The 18669-nt window shown below is 42.8% G+C and overlaps 1 protein-coding gene across 3 annotated transcripts in view; it reads left to right on the top strand.

Annotated features, from left to right (window-relative positions):
* cd2ap (CD2-associated protein) overlaps positions 1 to 18669 on the top strand; it is a 63001-nt gene that overhangs the window by 32001 nt on the left and 12331 nt on the right. For 2 of the 3 annotated variants that reach the window (XM_080490883.1, XM_080490882.1), the window contains exons 7-11: positions 4297 to 4395; positions 5608 to 5661; positions 11779 to 11815; positions 15031 to 15090; positions 17075 to 17222. In XM_080490883.1, the coding sequence (XP_080347009.1) occupies positions 4297 to 4395; positions 5608 to 5661; positions 11779 to 11815; positions 15031 to 15090; positions 17075 to 17222 (398 nt within the window). The remainder of the gene's footprint in view (positions 1 to 4296; positions 4396 to 5607; positions 5662 to 11778; positions 11816 to 15030; positions 15091 to 17074; positions 17223 to 18669) is intronic. The other variant, XM_080490884.1, reaches the window with a different exon arrangement.

The following is an 18669-nucleotide window of genomic DNA, read 5'->3' as shown; positions in this document are numbered from 1 at the left end:
AGTTCTAAAACTCTCCCCTTTGTCCCCCCTCCTCTCTCTTCTTCACACACTTTCACCACTAACTCAGCTTCCCTCACTCTCCTCACGACATGTCGCATGCTCTCACGCGCTCCTCTTCACAGCCCCGGACTTCTCTTTCATTTTGGCCTCAAACCAGCCCATAACGATCCACTCACCGCTCTCCGGGCCTCCGACTTCCTTTCTCTGCCCGTTGTAGAAAAGTTTGATATCTCCCCTGCGGTATTATGTGTTGGTGCTACCGCACAACAATCTGAAGGATCAAACTTTTCTCAGTGTTGTAAGAACTCACCGCGGGATGTCTCTTGATGCGGTGAGAAGCTGACGAGCCTTCTGAAACCTCCCGTCCTGCGCTAACCTCATGATTAACAGCACCGTTCATCAAACATCCGTAGTGAGACGAGACGTTTCCGCACCATTTCGGGTTCGGACGCGAGCTGTCTGACCGACAAGATTCCTTCCAGACACAAAGCACATGCCCACTCATGTCCAATAAAGCATTCCCATTTGTATGGTTTGCTTCATTTTAGCCAATCCCATCATTACCATCTGCTGCAAAGCCCGCCCATCCCAACATCACAGACTCGCAGAAAGCGGATGTGGACAGCAAATCCAAAGGTAGGACACCGGAGTTTGAATATGAAGACTAAACTGAAAACCCTGGGTCCCAGCCAGCCATCGGAGATGTGCTGGAATACTCCCATGAAGAGTCGGTCTTTGGACTTACTCGCATAAATGTATTGAATTATATCAGATCTTCACGTAAGTCTGTGAATACCAAACCTTATTTTTCCCGTGGAACCACCTGGTTTCGAGTGTGTGTTTGCACTCATACGGCGGTCGGGACCACTGAAAACGGCCAGGCTATGTCTCCGTGTAGACGGCGGGAACGCTGCTACTGTGTAGATGGACAATAACAACAATGGCGGCCTCCAGAGTGTCATGACTCCAAGTCACACGTAATGGCAATCCCAACGAATATCCGCGTACTCGCCATTGTTAATGTTTATCGTGCATTATTCTCTGTGAGCATGTGTAACAAAAACAAACACGAGCATCCAGTCGTGACCCAAAGAGTTATGCGTTTTCTGTTGGAACGTCGTGTAAACAAAGTCTCAGTAAGCCTGTAGACACGACGTCAGTATCTGCCGATAAACATTTAAAAAACGTAGCGTCGGCATGAAACGCTGACGGTCCTGGGCTGATCCCATGACAACATTAAAGTGCAGGTGAAAACTGGGGCCGTCCTCATTTAAAAAGGTAAATAAAAAATAATATATTAAAACGAATGAGGTCATATGATAAAGTTTGTGTTTCTGACGTTATTTCGATGACTTTATGCTCTCTTGGTAAGGTTGTATTGTTTTGAGGGGGAAAATGCATCTTGAAAAAAGTAAGGTACGGTGGAGGCAGCATCATCACTTTGGGCTGCTCTGCATCATCTGGCCCTGTGCAGCTCTGAACCTGCTAGAAATGTCTTTTCCTTCATGGCAAGAGAATCTTAAGAATCAATTTCGAGTTCCAACAGGAAGAGAACAGACTGCGATCTTTAGAAACGCACAAGAGTCCCGCATTAAGGAAGGTCGCCTTTAATTCCCCTTAAACAATCTGCTCGTGCTTGTTTCAGGTTATTGCCGTCAACCAGTTGCTCGGCCATTCGCCGTTGACGTCGTTGTGCCGTCTTTGTCTCTACTTGTGACTTACATGAAGATCTGATCATATTTTATGGCCCATTGAATTCCCAAAGGGGTTCACTCTGTTAGTGTCCAGTGGAGGTGAGAGTGATCTTCAGATTCAGATTTTTGGATCTCACTTGAAGATTAACAGTAACTCGGTGTGTGTGTGTGTGCAGTGTTGTGTGTGTGTGTGTGTGCAGTGTTGTGTGTGTGTGCAGTGTGTTTGTGCTCGGAAACCTTTGTGATAGATGCCATTGTTTTGGTTCCCTCAGCAAAAGAGTACTGTAAGGTCACGTTTGCATTTGAGGCTTCGCACGCGGACGAGCTGAGCCTGAAAATGGACGATATCATCCATATACTGAGCAAGGTAAGCCTCCATGTGCAATCTAGCCGTGGCAATGATGAGACGGAACAAACAAACAAAACATAAGGCTTGACTCTGTGTGAGGATATTGTGAAGTCGACGAGCCTGTTGGATTTGCCCGTGGCTTGTTCCCAGCCAACGCTCACCTGTCAAAACTTCTCCTGACTACTTGCTGAGGTCAGGTTGGATAGTATTTCTGGAGCAGAACACTAATTAATAAGTAAATTATTGAATCTATTTTTAACATTTCAGTAGAATCTGGTTTGGTTTCTTATTGAAAGCACTTGTGGTGTGCACACTCATTCAGTGAAGCGGACTAAATCTATTGATCTTCCGTCGTCTGCTGCAGTGACCAGAGGACGGTGAAGTCATCGCATCGCTGCATGTAGAAGTACCGCCGTTTATATGTAACAAGGTGACGGATGTATGAGCGAAATGGGGCGTAGCGCCAAATCTGAACGGACATCGTTCACCAAATTCTACAACGTTCCTTTTCCTTCACAGACCAATGAGCCTCGTGTGGATCAGGCAGCCTGCTTCCAGTCACCATGAACTGCCCATTGATTGATCTGGAATTGAATCTGTTAGATTCAGTCGTGTCGCGGTGAGACAGTCCAGTAATTGTCTAAGAGCCCCGTTTGCATGACAACGGTGCTTTTTGAAAATGATCCGTCTCCGTGGAAACAGCTCCACGGCCATTGTGAATAGTTGTTCTGCACATGCTCAATAGAGAATAGAATAGGCCTGTAGAGTGTCACGACTCCCAGTCTAGATTCTCCTGGGAGTTTTATAGTCGAGAGTAATATCAATGCAACTCCGGCGTCTATCAGTATGGATGTCCCTGTGCTCACCAATGTTAATATTTATAGCGTATTGTTACAAAAACAAACAGCAGCCTCTAGTGGCCCAACATGGAAACTACATTGTTTTTCAGTTTTCACTTAAATCGTTAAAATGCCTAAATGGAATTTTCTATTTTCCCATCCAGTAGCCTCCGGGATCGCCTGCAAAGATTCAAACTTTCCATTCTTCAGTGTTTTTGCCGTCTTCCGAACAGGAAGAAGACGTATTTTTCTCTTTGACTTCCCATAAGACACCACCTCCAGTCTTCCTTGCCTCCCTTCATTCTTGTCGAGTCGTTCACAAACAAACGGCTGTCGAAAGCAGCTGAGGGTTTTAACTTCGGGGCGTGTTCGCACTCGCCAGTTCGGTTCGCCTCACGGACGAACTCCGGTGGGGATTCGCATCAGAACACGTCTGGGTGACTTTCACCCAGAATGTCGCGGCTCAATTCTTTTACAATCTTCACCTCCCCTCTTCACTGACTCTTCTATGCTTCTATAACAACTTGGTGAGGCCTCATCTGGTTCACTCTGACCTTTCTATTCTGTCAGGATTTGACAGAGTGACTTCCTGGACTGTTCCACTTACGTAAAGATTTCAAAAACTACAAGAAAGCACGGAAATGAAGATTTCCATCCACAAATAACCTTTGTGACCCTTCAATCAGAGACGAGAATCACCAGGAGAAATCGGAAATATAATAATGAAGAACCACCAAACATAGAAGGATGATTGTTTTCTTGGAAAAAAAGGCAGAAGCAGATGCTCCTTGATTTTTAGTTTTATACAATCTTACAGCCATAAAATGTGAATAAATCCAGAAATTCATAGCATGCAGCAGAGCATTGTTGTGAAGGTTTGAAGGTTCTCTTCTCTCTGTTTTCCTTTTGGCAACACGTTAAAAAGCATCGAGTTAATAATAAAGAGATGATCGGTGTCGGTCACAGCCAGAGAATGGCACTCCAGGTGCCAACACAAACAGAGTGTTTGTGAGTCGATCAAATGAGTCACTGGTTAATCAGCATGGCAGCATTTCTCTGCAGCAGCAGCCTTTCCAGGTTCCAGCCTTCAATTTCCTCATCTATTGGGGGATTTATTCCATAAACCTTCATGTTGTCACTCAGGGGTAAACCATTACAGGTGACTCGGATAGAACCCCGCCTCTGAGCTGATCTGACTCACTGCTGCAGTGTTTCCTGGCATTAGAATAACAGAACCTTCTATTTTGGTCCTCTGCTTCCATCTAGTGGTGACTGGAGAGAATTGCTTCTTGTTGACTGGTTGTATTTATGTTGTGACTCTGCAGAGAATGACACAAATCAACAGGTAAAGCAGCAGGAAAAAGAAAAAAAAGGAGATAAAACATTGCGTTGTTTCCTCTGCGCTGTCTTACAGGACACGGGGGACCCCGGCTGGTGGCGAGGAGAGACCGGGGGCGAGGAAGGCGTCTTCCCGGACAACTTTGTCACCGTGGTGCCTGAACCAGAGAAGGAGGTGAGATGAAGCTGCTTGCAGGTACTTGCACATCTGTTTTTGAGAGGAACATTTCCGTTGTTGATCCGTGCGGGTGGTAAAGCCGCAGTGCACAGTAAATAAAGTAAGTTTGCAGATTCAATGAATGAATGAATAGTTCAACACATAGAAATTACAAACACCAACAAACTAGTGCTCACTTTGAATGACCAAGAAAACAAACATGCTCTCAGCCACAGCTCTCGAGAGTACTGCAGAGCTCCTCCGCTGTCACACAAAATCATCAGCTGCGTCGGATATATAATTTAGAAGCAGTTTTCCTTTGTCCCTTTTTTTTTTTCAGGCTTTTCAGGGTGACATCATTTTAAGTAACTTCACTTTCATGTCTGGTATGGCGTTACGGCCGCAGGCTGCATTGCGCTCCTCTATGAGACGCTCCACTATTTTCTACCCACAGAACTTCTTTATAATGAAGCCAGACTTTTGGTTCATCAGTAACTACTAAACAAACTACAAACTACTGTAAATGAAAGCTTGGAGTTTTTAGCCCTAAAATGAGCCTTTTAATGGCTTCATGTGAAAGAGAACTTTAATCAGAGTGTTTTCCTCGGTTGTCGTTGGAAACGGTTGTAGAGCTGCGCTCCGTTGACAATAGAAACACAAGCCGTTCTTTGGCGCTGCTCATTTCAGAACAGAACTCGCACCTGGTTCTTTTTGGTGGAAAAGCCCTATGAGTTGTTTATTTCACAGACTAGTTAACCCACCGCTGAGGTAAACCGCTCGGTTTAGTAAATTCGGCTTTTCACTACTGGATACGTGACACATGGACATAGAAAAAAGATTTCTTAGTAAAAAATTAAGTGTGAACGTCGTTATCGACCTGCCGTTATTCTCTAATGGTCCTAATTACCACGTTTAACAGCTCAGGGATGAAAAGCACTCCGAGTTTTGAAATTATGCACGCTGCTCTTTTCATAGCCCAGTAATAATAACCAGAGCAAGTTTTCCAAATCCTCTTTGATCCCTCTTAATCAATAAGGTCTTTTTCTCCTTTCAATGACTGGTCGAGTGCTTCCTGAAGAGAGACCTCGGGTCACAAGTGTTGATTGAGTTTGTCTTCAATCTTCTCGGGGCTGCCTGTGGCTCCTGCGCCTCAAAGCAGTTCTCCACGCCCTCCGAGGGGAAACTGTGGAAACAGCCCCGCTGATCTTCTCCTCTGTGCTCCCGTTTCAGGCTCCCGCATCACGAGGGTCAGTGAAAGCTTCGCCGCGGCCGGACTCGGAGGAGGCAAGTCCTGATTAAAGAGCGGGAGGGTGATCACACGTCTTTACAGGCAGGGAGCCCAGCGGGGGGGTCCGGCAGTCTGCACGCTCTTTGTTCAAGCTCCAGATGGCTCAGTAATGTATAAGGGCAAGAGAACATGCAAGGATTATTTATTTATTTTAGCTGTATAACTAGAGATTAAGTTTAACTGATAGAGCCGTCGTTTTCAAAGGGTGGGGTGGGCTTTCCTTCATGTTTTTTTTTTTTTCTTTTAATTCCCGAGTGAAAATCTTAATGAAAAGAAATGAGCAGCGGCTGAAAATATTATTTACATGTTTTGGATCAGAATGTTATATTTTCCAAAAGACAAATTAGAATGAGAACATAAGCATAAGACAGTTCCAAGCTCCTTATAACGACAGTGATTTAAAAAAAAAAAGAAAGTGGAAAACATGAAGCATGTAATTGAAGTGAGCCCCCAGCTGAAGATGATGGATTTTATTTTATTTTTTATTTTATTTATTTATTTTTTTTATTTTATTTAATTTTATTTTATTTTATTTCATTTAATTTCATTTCATTTTATTTTATTTTATTTTATTTTATTTTATTTTATTTTATTTTATTTTATTTTATTTTATTTTATTTTATTTTATTTTTCATTTCATTTCAAGTGGAAGCAGAATTTTTACATTAGTGCACTCAAAATTTTTCTGCCCCTTGAAAAAAATAATATAAAAGCTCTGACATCACACACGTTTGACTTTCAGCGGCCTACATCATCATCAGCACGTTGATCATAGAAACAACAAAATAAACAAAACAAACCCCATGCAGTACAAGTTTACGAACAATTGATCGTTAACATCCAGTTTAAAAGAAGTTTAAAAAAATAAATAAATAAAATCGATTAATATCTGCACAGCCTTTTAGATAATGTTAGTCGGGAATTCCCTATTTTTAAGCCAACAACTGAAATACAAATGTGTATTTGCGTTCTTTGTTTCTGAAAAGTTTTACGTTGACGCGGCGACATATTGAAAATTATCTTGTTTCCATGGAAACGACAAACGCTGAAAGCTATGTAGGTCACATGTTGGGCGAAGCACATAGCAACAACACATCAGCAGCAGAGCAGAAGGGCAAAAGCTCGCTTGGTCTTGATTTTTTATTTTGTAGTGAAACCACGCAGACAAACACACGCTTACAGAAAAACGATCGGAGAACACGCACGTTCGTATGAACAGAGGACCGAGTTGGATCGTTACTATGGTGACCGTCAACTATAAAACTGATCAAGTTCCAGGAGAAGATTGACTGGGAGTCATGACACTCTGGAGGAAAACATTATTATCCATTTACTCGCATGTGAATAGGAACTATTTACTACGGCTGTGGTTCATTTCCGTGGCTCATTGTCGTGTAAACACGCACCCAAAACTCTACCAAAGTTTTACGTTTTCACTTGAAATGGTTTTGTAAGTGGAGCCTCAGAATGAAGTATAGAGAGGAAAATAAAAGCTTAAGAATAATGGAAAACTCTTACATAATTTAGCTTGTATTTTCTCACTCTACACCGTTATAAATCCACAACCTGAGTCACAACGGAGTTGACCTCCAGGCAAGCGAAGATGACGTTCCACCAGAACAGACAGAAGCAGCTCCACAAGGTTAACCCTCCGTCTGACTGCACTCGCCTGGAGTCTCGCGACACACGGAGCGGAGATTCTTCTTGAGGCGACGAAACGAGGCAGAGCTTTAAAGGGAACCTTTTTCTAACTGAGCAGAGCGCAGGACTGGCAGTACTGTTCATGTACACACACACACACACACACACACACTGTGCGACATTTAGCTCATCTTGATGAGTGAATCAGTGTTTATACTGAGCAACACAGAGCTGACAGCTCGACTACAGCCTGAAAACCTGTGTGCTCATGAGCAAGACACAGAGAGAAACTATTGAGAACAAGTAGGAGGGAGTATGACTGGGTGTTTTTAGCAGATTGAAGATTTCAACATGTGGCTCACCTCATTATTAATAAGGAATCACATTATTCAGCTTTTCAACACGTTGGTCCAGAAACCTTCTATTCAAAGTTTATAGATTTTCCTCCGTTTGAATATTGGATCATAGGAGCTGCATTCAGAATCTGCTGTGTCTGTGTGAGCTGGACTGGCTCCGCCCACACATGCCCATCTTGGGAAGAGGAGGAAGTACTTCCTCTCGTGGTGCTATGTGCCAGAGCAGAGCTGCCTAATTGTGGGAGGAGTCAAAGGGAGGGTCTACCTTGATTGGGATTGGCTGAACCCCCGATGACACTATATAGGGTTTGATTTCTGATTGGCTGGTTGGAGCCACACATTTTTTAAAACCTGAAACAAGCCAGGGACAGAGAGGACAGACTGTCTTCACTTCTGGGACGTCAGACCATGTATGAGTACTGATGGAGAACCAGTAGAAAGTCCCACTTCTGCACAAAGAATAAAATAAGACCATCAACACTCATTTCCAACCCGCAGTTGCCAAATGGATCAGGCCAAAGTCGATTTTGTTTACGAACAAACGCATCAAACTGTGTTTATGTGCAGCTAGCTGACGTCATCTTAAGAAATCTGTGAAGAAGCGTGGGTTTCTGGGAAGTCAAAGGAACGGCAGCCCAAGCAAAAATATCAACGTTTGACCGTTTCACCCCCCCAAAACAAGCAACACTGAGAATAGTGTTAAATGTTGTGAAACTGATCGTAGATGGGTTTTCCAGTGTGACTCGATCGAGTGTGCAAATAGGATCTTCTCTATTTTGCCTAAGAATGTTAACAAACACTGGTATGTTATGTTAAATGCTGGAAATACTTTGTATGAGTGTAAAGACGAGTTTCCTTCAGAAAGGTTTTAACCGTGGTTAAATGATAAAATGACGTCAACTACAACTGGATCCTAAATGTTTACATTTTTGCTGTGTGGATTCTGGTTGAGGAACTTTGACCTGATCTGTGATTGAAGAGTCATGAAGGAAATAACAACAGATTCTTTAAAAAAAAAAAAAAAAAAATCCTTTTCCTTCTTTTAGTCAATATTTGTTTCTGACTTTGCCGTGTCGCAAAGGCATGAAATCGGCTGCATTTTATCGTTTAACCACGCGATTCGCCGCGCGTGACACATCGGGGTTAATTTAATTCCTCTGCTTGTGTGGCGATGTGTTCAGTGATATTAATCACAATTCAATCCTCGGGAGAGATGAAGCGTGGCTCAGCGGTTTGTTCTAAAGCTGATAAGTAATTGGAAGTGTTTCCACAAGTGTGAACATATTTAAAAAAAAAAAAAAAAGGAGGGAAAAAAAAGACTCCCTTCCTGTGGCGTGATGACATTTTAATCATGAGAAACGTATTGTGGTGAATGCACAGCGAGCCCCTCTGGGGGTTATACAACATGATTGGATTGCGGATGGCTTGTTTGTTTAAAAAAAAAAAAAAAAGGCTGTCGGCAATCAGCCCCATCAGGGCTGATTATTTGCCCCGTCGTGGTCCCGGCCTCCTGTTTTCACCGAGCGAGGAGACGCTAATAACGGTGACGCCCGTGTCATTAAGCCTCAGGAAGCCGCTGGAGCAGCAGCCAAGTGGAAGGTGGAGGTCTGTTTACTGTCTTCACAGGATTTAAGAATGACCGCCTGCAAATCTAATGATAGGAACTCTTCTAGACGATCCCAACTCCGCTTCTCTAACCTCCGGGCCACCATTTCTCCAATTCTCCAATTCTCCGCATTTCATTTTCAGTTATTCATGTGTTTGAATGGGACCGTGCATATTGACGACCAGAGCTGTAAATATCCCAGATTTAGCCCCGAGCTAATTTCCATCCGCAGGAGGTACTGTAATACATTTAAAACATACCACATTACAATACATATATGACATAACACGCGAAGAAACATACCACATTACCAAGCAGACAGCACTTTAGGGATAGGCGTAGTGTTTTTTGTTTTTTTTTAAATGCTGTACTAACGCTTTATCACATATTCCAAATATTACCCATTTGACCCGTCCTGGAGACGACACTGCAAAAAAAGGGGGTAGCCCAAATATAGGAAATAAACATTAAATTTGAGAAGAAAATTATTTAAAAGTAGTGAAATTATTTGTCCATGCAGCAGCTAAATTATAATTGATGAGAAATCGTGTAATATATATATATATTTTTATAAGATTTATAATGTAAAATTAAGGACTAAAAATACAGTTGAGACCAAACCTTTACGTACACAACATAAAAAGACACATAAACCTTTTTTTTCTTTCCTCACAGTTTTAAGTTAAATCAGATTAAACCTTGTCTATTTCAGGTCAGTCAGTATTTTTCAAAATGTTTTCTGTTTGCTCAGTGTCACAATAATAGGATGGAGAATTTCTTAGATACATTTTTTGTGACTTATTTTGAAGTCGAACTCTCACATAGGTTTCCTCAGTGTTTGGTAGGATTGCCTTTAAACCGTCTGACTTGGATTAAACGTTTTGGGCATCCTTCCTCAAGTCTGGTTGAACTTCAGTGAAGAAAGAGTAAATGTGAACGTCGGGTAAATGACTTTAAAACGAGGCAAATTATCTATATTTTCTGAAAATAAGATTTCAAATCTTGGTCAAATATTTTACAGTGTATGGGCGGCAAATCGACAAGACAAATGCTCCCTTTCACCAGGGTCCAGAATTTGACAATAGTCTACTATACGTCAATAAGGAATATTTTAAAGAAGCAGGAAATCCCCGGTTGTAGTTCTGAAGAAGTTGGTAGAAATCAGTAAAAAGTAGTTCTGTAGTTCTTGGCTCCGGTTCGGAGCTTTATAGGGAGTCCCAGGTGTGTATGAGTTTAATCGGCGTTATATGTTTGACGCTCAAAGCCTAATGTAATGACTTTGTAAGCCCCGCCAAACTCTTGCGTAAGAGGTTTTTTTTTATGTGTGTGTGTGTGTTTTGAGTTTTATTAAAACTCCTCCCATCTATTCATGTGTTGCTCATGCTGAGATTAAAGCTAAGCGAAAACGCAAAAGTTTTCGCAGTATTTTTGGGGTGGCTGTTTTACACGACAGCAGCGTTTGCAGCCACTGAAGGTGCATGCTTTTGAAAACGGCTCCCAAAGTGGAACTTTTTGAAAACGCAGAGTTTCTGTGGGAAACGAAGGAAAACGCAACTTTTTGAAAATGCTCGGGCTCCGTCTCCGTGCCGACGGCGGAAATGCTGCTCCTGTGCATGTGCACCACGATCCTAGTAAATAGTTGTTCTGCACATGCTCAGTAGATGGACACTAACAACAATGCTGTCCTCCACGGCGTCATGACTCCCTGTCCATATTCTCCTAGGACTTGGTGCTTTTAGTTTGACAGTCATCGTAATAACAATCCAACTTGGTCGTCGGTCCACTAGAATGTCCGTGTTCTAATGTTGAGAGCTCATTGTATCAACGCACACTTTTTCTCACAGGAAAACACTTGAAAGGTTCTCTCGTTAACGGGGACTCGGCGCTACGACAGCTCGTCCTTGCAGCCTTCAATGTTGGAATTATTTATTACTAAAGGAAAAGACATAAAGGGGCTTTTTATGACTTGTTGACATGAAATTCTTGTACAATTATTGAAAGAATTGCACATATTTTCAGAGGATGAAAGCTTTTTGTAAAAGTGTGTGTGTGTGTGTGTGTGTGTGTGTGTGTGTGTGTGTGTGTGTGTGTGTGTGTGTGTGTGTGTGTGTGTGTGTGTGTGTGTGTGTGTGTGTGTGTGTGTGTGTGTGTGTGTGTGTGTGTGTGTGTGTGTGTGTGTGTGTGTGTGTGTGTGTGTGTGTGTGTGTGTGTGTGTGTGTGTGTGTGTGTGTGTGTGTGTGTGTGTGTGTGTGTGTGTGTCTCATTAACGACCGACTGTCGAGGATTTTCATTCCAACCAGTATTGATGAACACCGATCACTGGTTCCCATTAACAAACAAAACAGATCTGCCTTCTTCGGGTCAAAGATTTTTGTTGTCGTCTCCTCGTCACATCGGGATTCGCGCTTTTGAGAGGGAAAAAAAACCTGATGCTGGTGTCTCAGGTCACGGTGACGAAGTTCGCAGACGACTCACTATTTTCACTCTCTTGTGCTTTGTTTTCCTGACAGAAACCCAGGAAACCTCCCCCACCTTCAAAAAGCACAGGTAAGGAGAACCTCAAACACTAGATCATTTCAAAAAGTCTCACCTCAGCTGGAGGTGTGAATGTTTACGAGGTTAGTACTTTAGCGGCGTTACCCTGGGCTCTCACTGATGGGAACTTTTAAAATAGTGCTTCTTTACTATTTGGCTGTGATTCTAATACTGCTTACGTGTGATCTCCTGCCCATATCACTTCTATTTTATTGGTTTTAATTTGATTTTATTTCTGCCCACACTATATTGTCGTTTCTCCTAAAGGGTCGTCGGTTCATAGGAATGTCTGTGTTCTCCCATTATTGATGTTTACAGCTTATCGTTCTGTGAATGCCTCTATGTGGTGGGTTCATTACAAAACAAACAGCACCCTCTATTGGCTCAACAGGAAAACTACATCTTTTTTGAATTCATTTTTCCACTTGAAATGTTATTGTGTTCGCGGGGGTCTTAGACGAGGCTTCCCTTAATGACTAAAAGGCTTTTCCTTCGCACGTCAGGAAGTCTGATCAGCGATGATTACAAATGACTGAAGGTCAGTTCATTTTCACGAAACACGTACCAGGGAGAAATGAATCTGAATATTTGAGCAATCGCTTCAGATCATCCAGAGATTTTCAGTTAGGATCTCAACTTCTTCACAATAACCATCCAAGCCGACCTTCGGGTTTAGATCAAAATAAAAATCGATATTTGGATTAAGGCCATGACTGCGGTTCCAGTTAATCTTAAAACTTTGAGTGTAAATTCTGGATTAGGACTGAAATAAGTGCAGGACTGAAGGTTAAGAAGTTTGAACCCAGCCGGAGGTTAGATTTAAGTGATTTAGGTTTGCACTGTGGATAAAGTCATGCTCAGCATCAATCTAAAGGTCCGTGGTTCATTTCTTTGCGGTTATATGTTGGATTTGGATCTAAAGGTTCCAGGCTGAGTGTTTGAAGCGGTGCCCACTCGCTTTACGCTTCCTTTTCCACCGCACTCTGGATTATTTCATGGCTGCACTGCAGAGGAGTCAAAGGTCGGGGAGCTTTAGTTAAAGACAAACAAGAAGATTGGGAAAAAAAAAAAGAAACCCCAGCAATTTCTGTAATATAAATCTAAATCAGCGTCTTCTGTCGGCCGCTCCTTCTCTCTTCCTGCCATCGGCGCGGTGTGGCTGATGAGGAGAGGATGCTTTCTACCACAGCGTTATTATCTCGCTCATTAAGTCAAGGATCTAAGACAGCCACTAATTAACCAAATCACATCTACTCCATTGTTTTCTTGGCGCAGGAGTGCGTGTGGAAGAAGGCAGTTGTGGTCTTGTCGTCGATTAGTCTGCCAATGAACGTCAATAAGCCCCTGGAATCGGTTCATGTCTTTTCTACGATGCATCTCGGTAACCGGGCAGTCCTTGGTGATGCGCGGAAAAATCCATGTTTGTCATCGGGGTTGTCCAACGTGCAGTCCGACCACCATCGTCACTCACTGAGCTGTAAAAATGACTGGGATTCCTCGATCGAAGTAACTGCTCTTACTAATGAATTGAATTAAAGTAAAATAGTGGCGGCATTAACCAGCAGCCGCAACGCCGAGAGGTCAGTGGGCATAATGAAGGTGCTGAAAATAAACAGATTTTTTTTTTTGGTCACGTTTTTCATGACGTACTTGTATATTTTGGCACAAGATTATTTTCAGTTGAACCAAAACTTTGTATTTAAAAGGGTCATATTATTCAGTTTTTCAACACTTTCACACGTTGGTCCAGAAACTTTCTATTCAAAGTTTAAAGATTCTCCTCCATTTGAATATTGGATCATAGGAGCTGCATTCAGAATCTGCTGTGTCTGTGTGAGCTGGACTGGCTCCGCCCACACATGCCCATCTTGGGAAGAGGAGGAAGTACTTCCTCTCGTGGTGCCATGTGCCAGAGCAGAGCTGCCTAATTGTGGGAGGAGTCAAAGGGAGGAGCCTACCTTGATTGGGATTGGCTAAACCCCCGATGACACTATATAGGGTTTGATTTCTGATTGGCTGGTTGGAGCAACACACTTTTTAAAACCTGAAACAAGCCAGGGACAGAGAGGACAGACTGTCTTACTGTTGGAAAACCTTTATGAAGTGGATTTTGCATAATATGACCTCTTTAAAACTTGTTTTGGTCACACGTTACTTATCTGTCCCCCTTGACATTAAGACCCTGTTTAAACTGAGCTTTTCAGTGATAACACAAAACTTGCGCTCATGCAGTCATGATCTGAGGCTCGCAGACGCTACGTCAGGCCGAGCATCCCGCCAAACGTCCCGCGCAGTTATTAGGCGAGTCTCTCTGGAAGACGTGGCGTCGATGCACCCGAGCACCTTTCAAGGCGCTTCATCCCGTCCGAGGCGGAGCTGAGGTCAGCGGGTCTGGACGGCAGGAAGCTCCGGTCCGACGCACCTTTGGCCCTTTTCAGCACCACTCATGTAGAATCCTCCTGCTGGGTGGAGATGCCGGCAAAGTCCAGGACCAGTAAGACAGATTCGCCGCCGTAAGTCAAGTTACGGGCCTGATATTTGCGTACAGGGCCGTCAAACTCGGTTTAATCCAGAAATTAGATTCCCGATAACTTAAGACGCTATTTAAAGCTTTTAGATAATAATTCAAAATATTTTCCTTGGTGTTACAGCCAAGAGCTTTTTAAGGAAATTATAGCGCAGTTACATCATGATGCGTTATTTCACCGTGCATCCTTGTGGAAAATACAGTGAAAATTCCGTATTAAAAAGCTGTTGGACGTTTCACGCCTGTCCCGCCATCCAGCGACGCTGCGGTTAAACCTTTGTTGTTCTAGTGTCGACACCGACCGCCACACTTTGCAATCTGCAGACTTGCATTATTGGTTTCCCGTCTGCGCAGGAAGTACCGCGATTCGCTTTCATATCCTGCCGCCGCTGCTTGCAGAGTGTCGTCTGAGAGGGTTCAGCACCCGTCCAGCCGCGGCATCCTGCCTGCGTTTGACGTTTTGTTTTATTGCATGGATGTTCCGACACACGACAAGGCCGCGGATGCTTGTGAGCGGCTCCGTCGGGAACAGCAGGCTTGTCACCGAAAATAGACCATAAGTGCTAAGATTCTTCTTTCCCTGCACATCTGGTGCTGCAGAATAGAGTAGTTTTTTTTGTGTGTGTGTGTGTGTGCGCATTGTGCTCCATTACGCCTTGAAGCAGACAAACTCCCATGTGGACCATGTTTCGTTTTTCAGCTCTCAAGCCGGAGGTGCCCAGCGCCGACCGGAAGCCTCATTTCAAGTCAGAGGACCGAGGTACAGTAGGACCCCCAGACCTTCCTCCTCCTCCTGTCTTCCACCACTCGTAACAGCTGCACCTGCAGACGCTCGGTTACTGTTCTGTACTTTCTCTTTCCTTTAAAGCCTGGAATTACTGTTTTGTAGAACGTTTGATTGAAAACATTTTTTATCTTTTTTGTACATTAATTTAAAGCAACCGGAAGCAAAAGTTACAGCACCAATAAGACCTCGTTCACACTGCAGGAAAAGGCGACCCAATTCCGATTTTTTTTTTTTTAAACTCACAACTCCGACCTGTTTTGTGGCCGTGTGAAAACGTCATTCCCATTTTTTTTTTTTCACACTAGACCCAGGCCTCGTTCGTATGTGGAAACGATTCAGTTATTTTTCTACATTCGACTGCTTCGTCATCGACGTGTGACTGACGAGGCAGCTCCGCCAAAATGTTAAAAGCTCCGCTCGCTTTTTTTTACGTCTTCCTCCTCCTTCTTTCCTTCATCGTGTTGAATAGATTTTGTCGGCTCGTGTTTAACGACGACTAGAAAATGGATCTACACGCTGACCTGTGTTGCCAGTCATGGCGGTATCCCCCGATTGTGCAGCCAAATTCTCTTACCTTTTAACTTTAATTCGTGCACTTGTGTGTTTAGGTCATGTTCTTTATTACACAGATACTCATTTTAGGGTTTTAACATGATTCCTACACAGGCTGAGATTTGGGCTGGTTTTTATCGAGGTGTTTGGGGTTTTACCTTGTTTGGGCTGGAAACAGTGAGTCACATCTGGCAACCCTGGTTGCTGACCGGCGTGCCATAAATAAATAGTGTGAAAACGTCAGAAAACAACTGGTCTGATCACGTTCACGTGGCAGGTTGTGTTTGGAACGATCACGCCAAAAAAAGATCCATTTTTATCGTCTCAACCCGTCCAAATAGTGAGAGAGGGAGGATCACCCAGCGTGACATGTCAGCCCTTATTTGTGGAATTATTTTATCCTCATTTGCCTTGAATAGTTGTGTTGGGTGTTATAATAATTCTTAAATATCTAAATCCTTATTTGGACCAATGAAAAGACACATTTTTATTTAATTTAGTTAATTTGATGTCTGTATTCATATTTGTGTACTATACATATTTTGATTTCTATAGGGGAATGTTGTATATTTTTTTTTAATTTCTTAATGTTTTTTGTTATTGGAGAAAATTTTTAATAAAAAAGAAGAAAAAAAATGTCGCCTTGTAAACGTGAAAATTTTCCAAAATGCAGAAACGATGCATTTTCAGTTGAGGCGGTTTGGTGTACACTGGGTCTTCGTGTCTGCCTGTTTATACACTATAAGCACGTTTGCTTGGGTTGTTTAACTTTAGTTGCATACAAAATCCCATTATGTTTATTTATATTCAGCCTGGACCCAATTCTGAGAGTATTTAACCTCAGTAGTGGATTTAATCTTGTTTTTATTGCTTTGTTTTTGTCTGTAAACGAGCCTAGTTTTGTTATTTTGATGTGAAAAGCTGCCAGAAATTAGAATCTCCTTCCTCCCCAATAAAAATATCCATCTAATTATCTGGTCGATGCAGTTTATGTCAGTGGTCCGAGCACAAGAAGTCTGCTGCTGGAGTTGGAAGGCGGTGCTAAGTTTATTTGTACGATCGTCCAATACTTACAACATATTTTTAATGTTTAAGTTGTTTGTTGTTTTTTTTCAATATTATCTGACTGTTTAGGCTGTGAGTCAAAAACAAAAGAGCAAAAACTTCCATTAGAAATATATTCAATGAGCAGAACCTCATTTACTTTGTTTGTTTAATCTTTGCTGAATAACAAAGCTGAAAATAATTTCCCATCAGTGACTTTCATTAACTGTGAAATTAGTTTCTGTCTCTATCTGAATGAGTCACCAATTCTTCTGTCTCCTCTCGTTTGACTCGTCTATCAGTCTTTTATTGGTGCTTAATTCATTTCTACCCCCCCCCCCCCCCCCTGTTGTTTCCGTAGACAAGCCAACACCAGACCCCAAGCCTTCCAAACCCGCAGCACCCGTGGTCCCGCCCAAGAAGCCCCTCCCCCCTCCGGGTAAAGGCCGACCGTCAGGCATCCCGCCCAAGAGACCCGACAAGCCTCACGCTCCCTCGCCAAGCCTCAAGTGAGAACATCCACTCTCTTTTCCCGTTCACAGCGTTTTAGTTTCAGAAAAGTTTCACGCGGCGACGTTGTGAAAATGATGTCCCGTTTCCACGGAAACGGCAGAAAAGGTGAAAATGGTGGGGTTTTCATGTAGGTGCCACAAGTGGGTTTTTGTGTAATGAAAATACAAACACATACTGGGTGATTCTCAACTATAAAACTACTTAAGTGTGGCGTTTTCATTAGAAAGGTTGTGGCGCGTAGCCTGAGCCCAAGAGAAATGGGCTACAGGAGCGGCCTTAACTAGAACTACACTCGGTAGAGCGCAGGGCAACGCGACATTTGTCACCTTGGAAACCAACAGATCACAAGGTTACTTGATCACCCACACCACTCCTTCCATCATCTGTCACGAGGGTTTGAATTGCTTCATGTTGTCTGTTTGACACTGATGTACACACGTTTTACAATTTATGTGTGAACCTTTTCTCATCCGCTTTGTATGGGAAACATTTTTTTCAAATTTTTTGTGGGATTTATTTGGAAACGTCCCAAAATCGAATCGATTGGTCCTCGGATGACGACAAATAGTCCCTGAAGATTTCATGCAAATCGGGTGAGCAGTTTTTGCGAACAAGTTGGTTGAATTCATACATACATACAAACCAATAAATAAATCCACACAGACAAAAACATGACTTTATTAATGCTGCCACGCACAATCCCACGCCCCTCTGACTGGAAGCCATGCCCCTCTGACTGGAAGCCACGCCCCTCTCACCAGAAGCCACGCCCCTCTTACCAGAAGCCACGCCCCTCTCACCAGAAGCCACACCCCTATCAGTGGAAGCCACGCCCCCCCACGCCAGTACAGGGACAAAAGTTTGAACCTGAAAAAATCCGATCTGAAAGTGAAAGAAAGTTTTGAAAGTGGAAAAAAAATTTTTTTAACTTGAAAACCTGCAACTGGAGAAACTCCACCAGAATTCCAAAATAATATATTTAAGAGTGAAAAATGAAAATAAAGGATTTGATCAAAAGAATTCCAGAGCTGAATCACAATTATTTGTAAGGCGAAAAAACCTTTCATGCACTTATTTTTATTTTGAAAACAGTGTTTTAACTTTTCGAACTTGAACAGTCAGTTTCAAAATACTTTTTTTTCAATCACATTTTTTTTCTTCGAATGAACAAACCTTTCGGCCTGGTTCTGGCTCCATAAATCATAAAGCTCCGTCACAGTTTCTACTGGATCGATGGTCGTATTACATCACAGATCATCGCCTCGCGATTCTGTGCTTCTCCTCTCCAGTCTGGACACGGTCGCCTCGTTTCAACTTTAACTTTGAGAGATTAATTGTATTTGTTCACACAGAAGATGTCGAGGATGATAAAATACTTTCTGAACCCGTAGATACTATACAGCAGAATGTTTTTGCCGGGAGATTTCAGTATTTTCTTGCATA

This window comes from Lipophrys pholis (assembly GCF_963383615.2).
Source record: "Lipophrys pholis genome assembly, chromosome: 21".
Taxonomy (NCBI): Eukaryota; Metazoa; Chordata; class Actinopteri; order Blenniiformes; family Blenniidae; genus Lipophrys; species Lipophrys pholis.
Note: the sequence above shows the minus strand (reverse complement) of the source record. Positions and strands in the feature narration are given on the sequence as shown.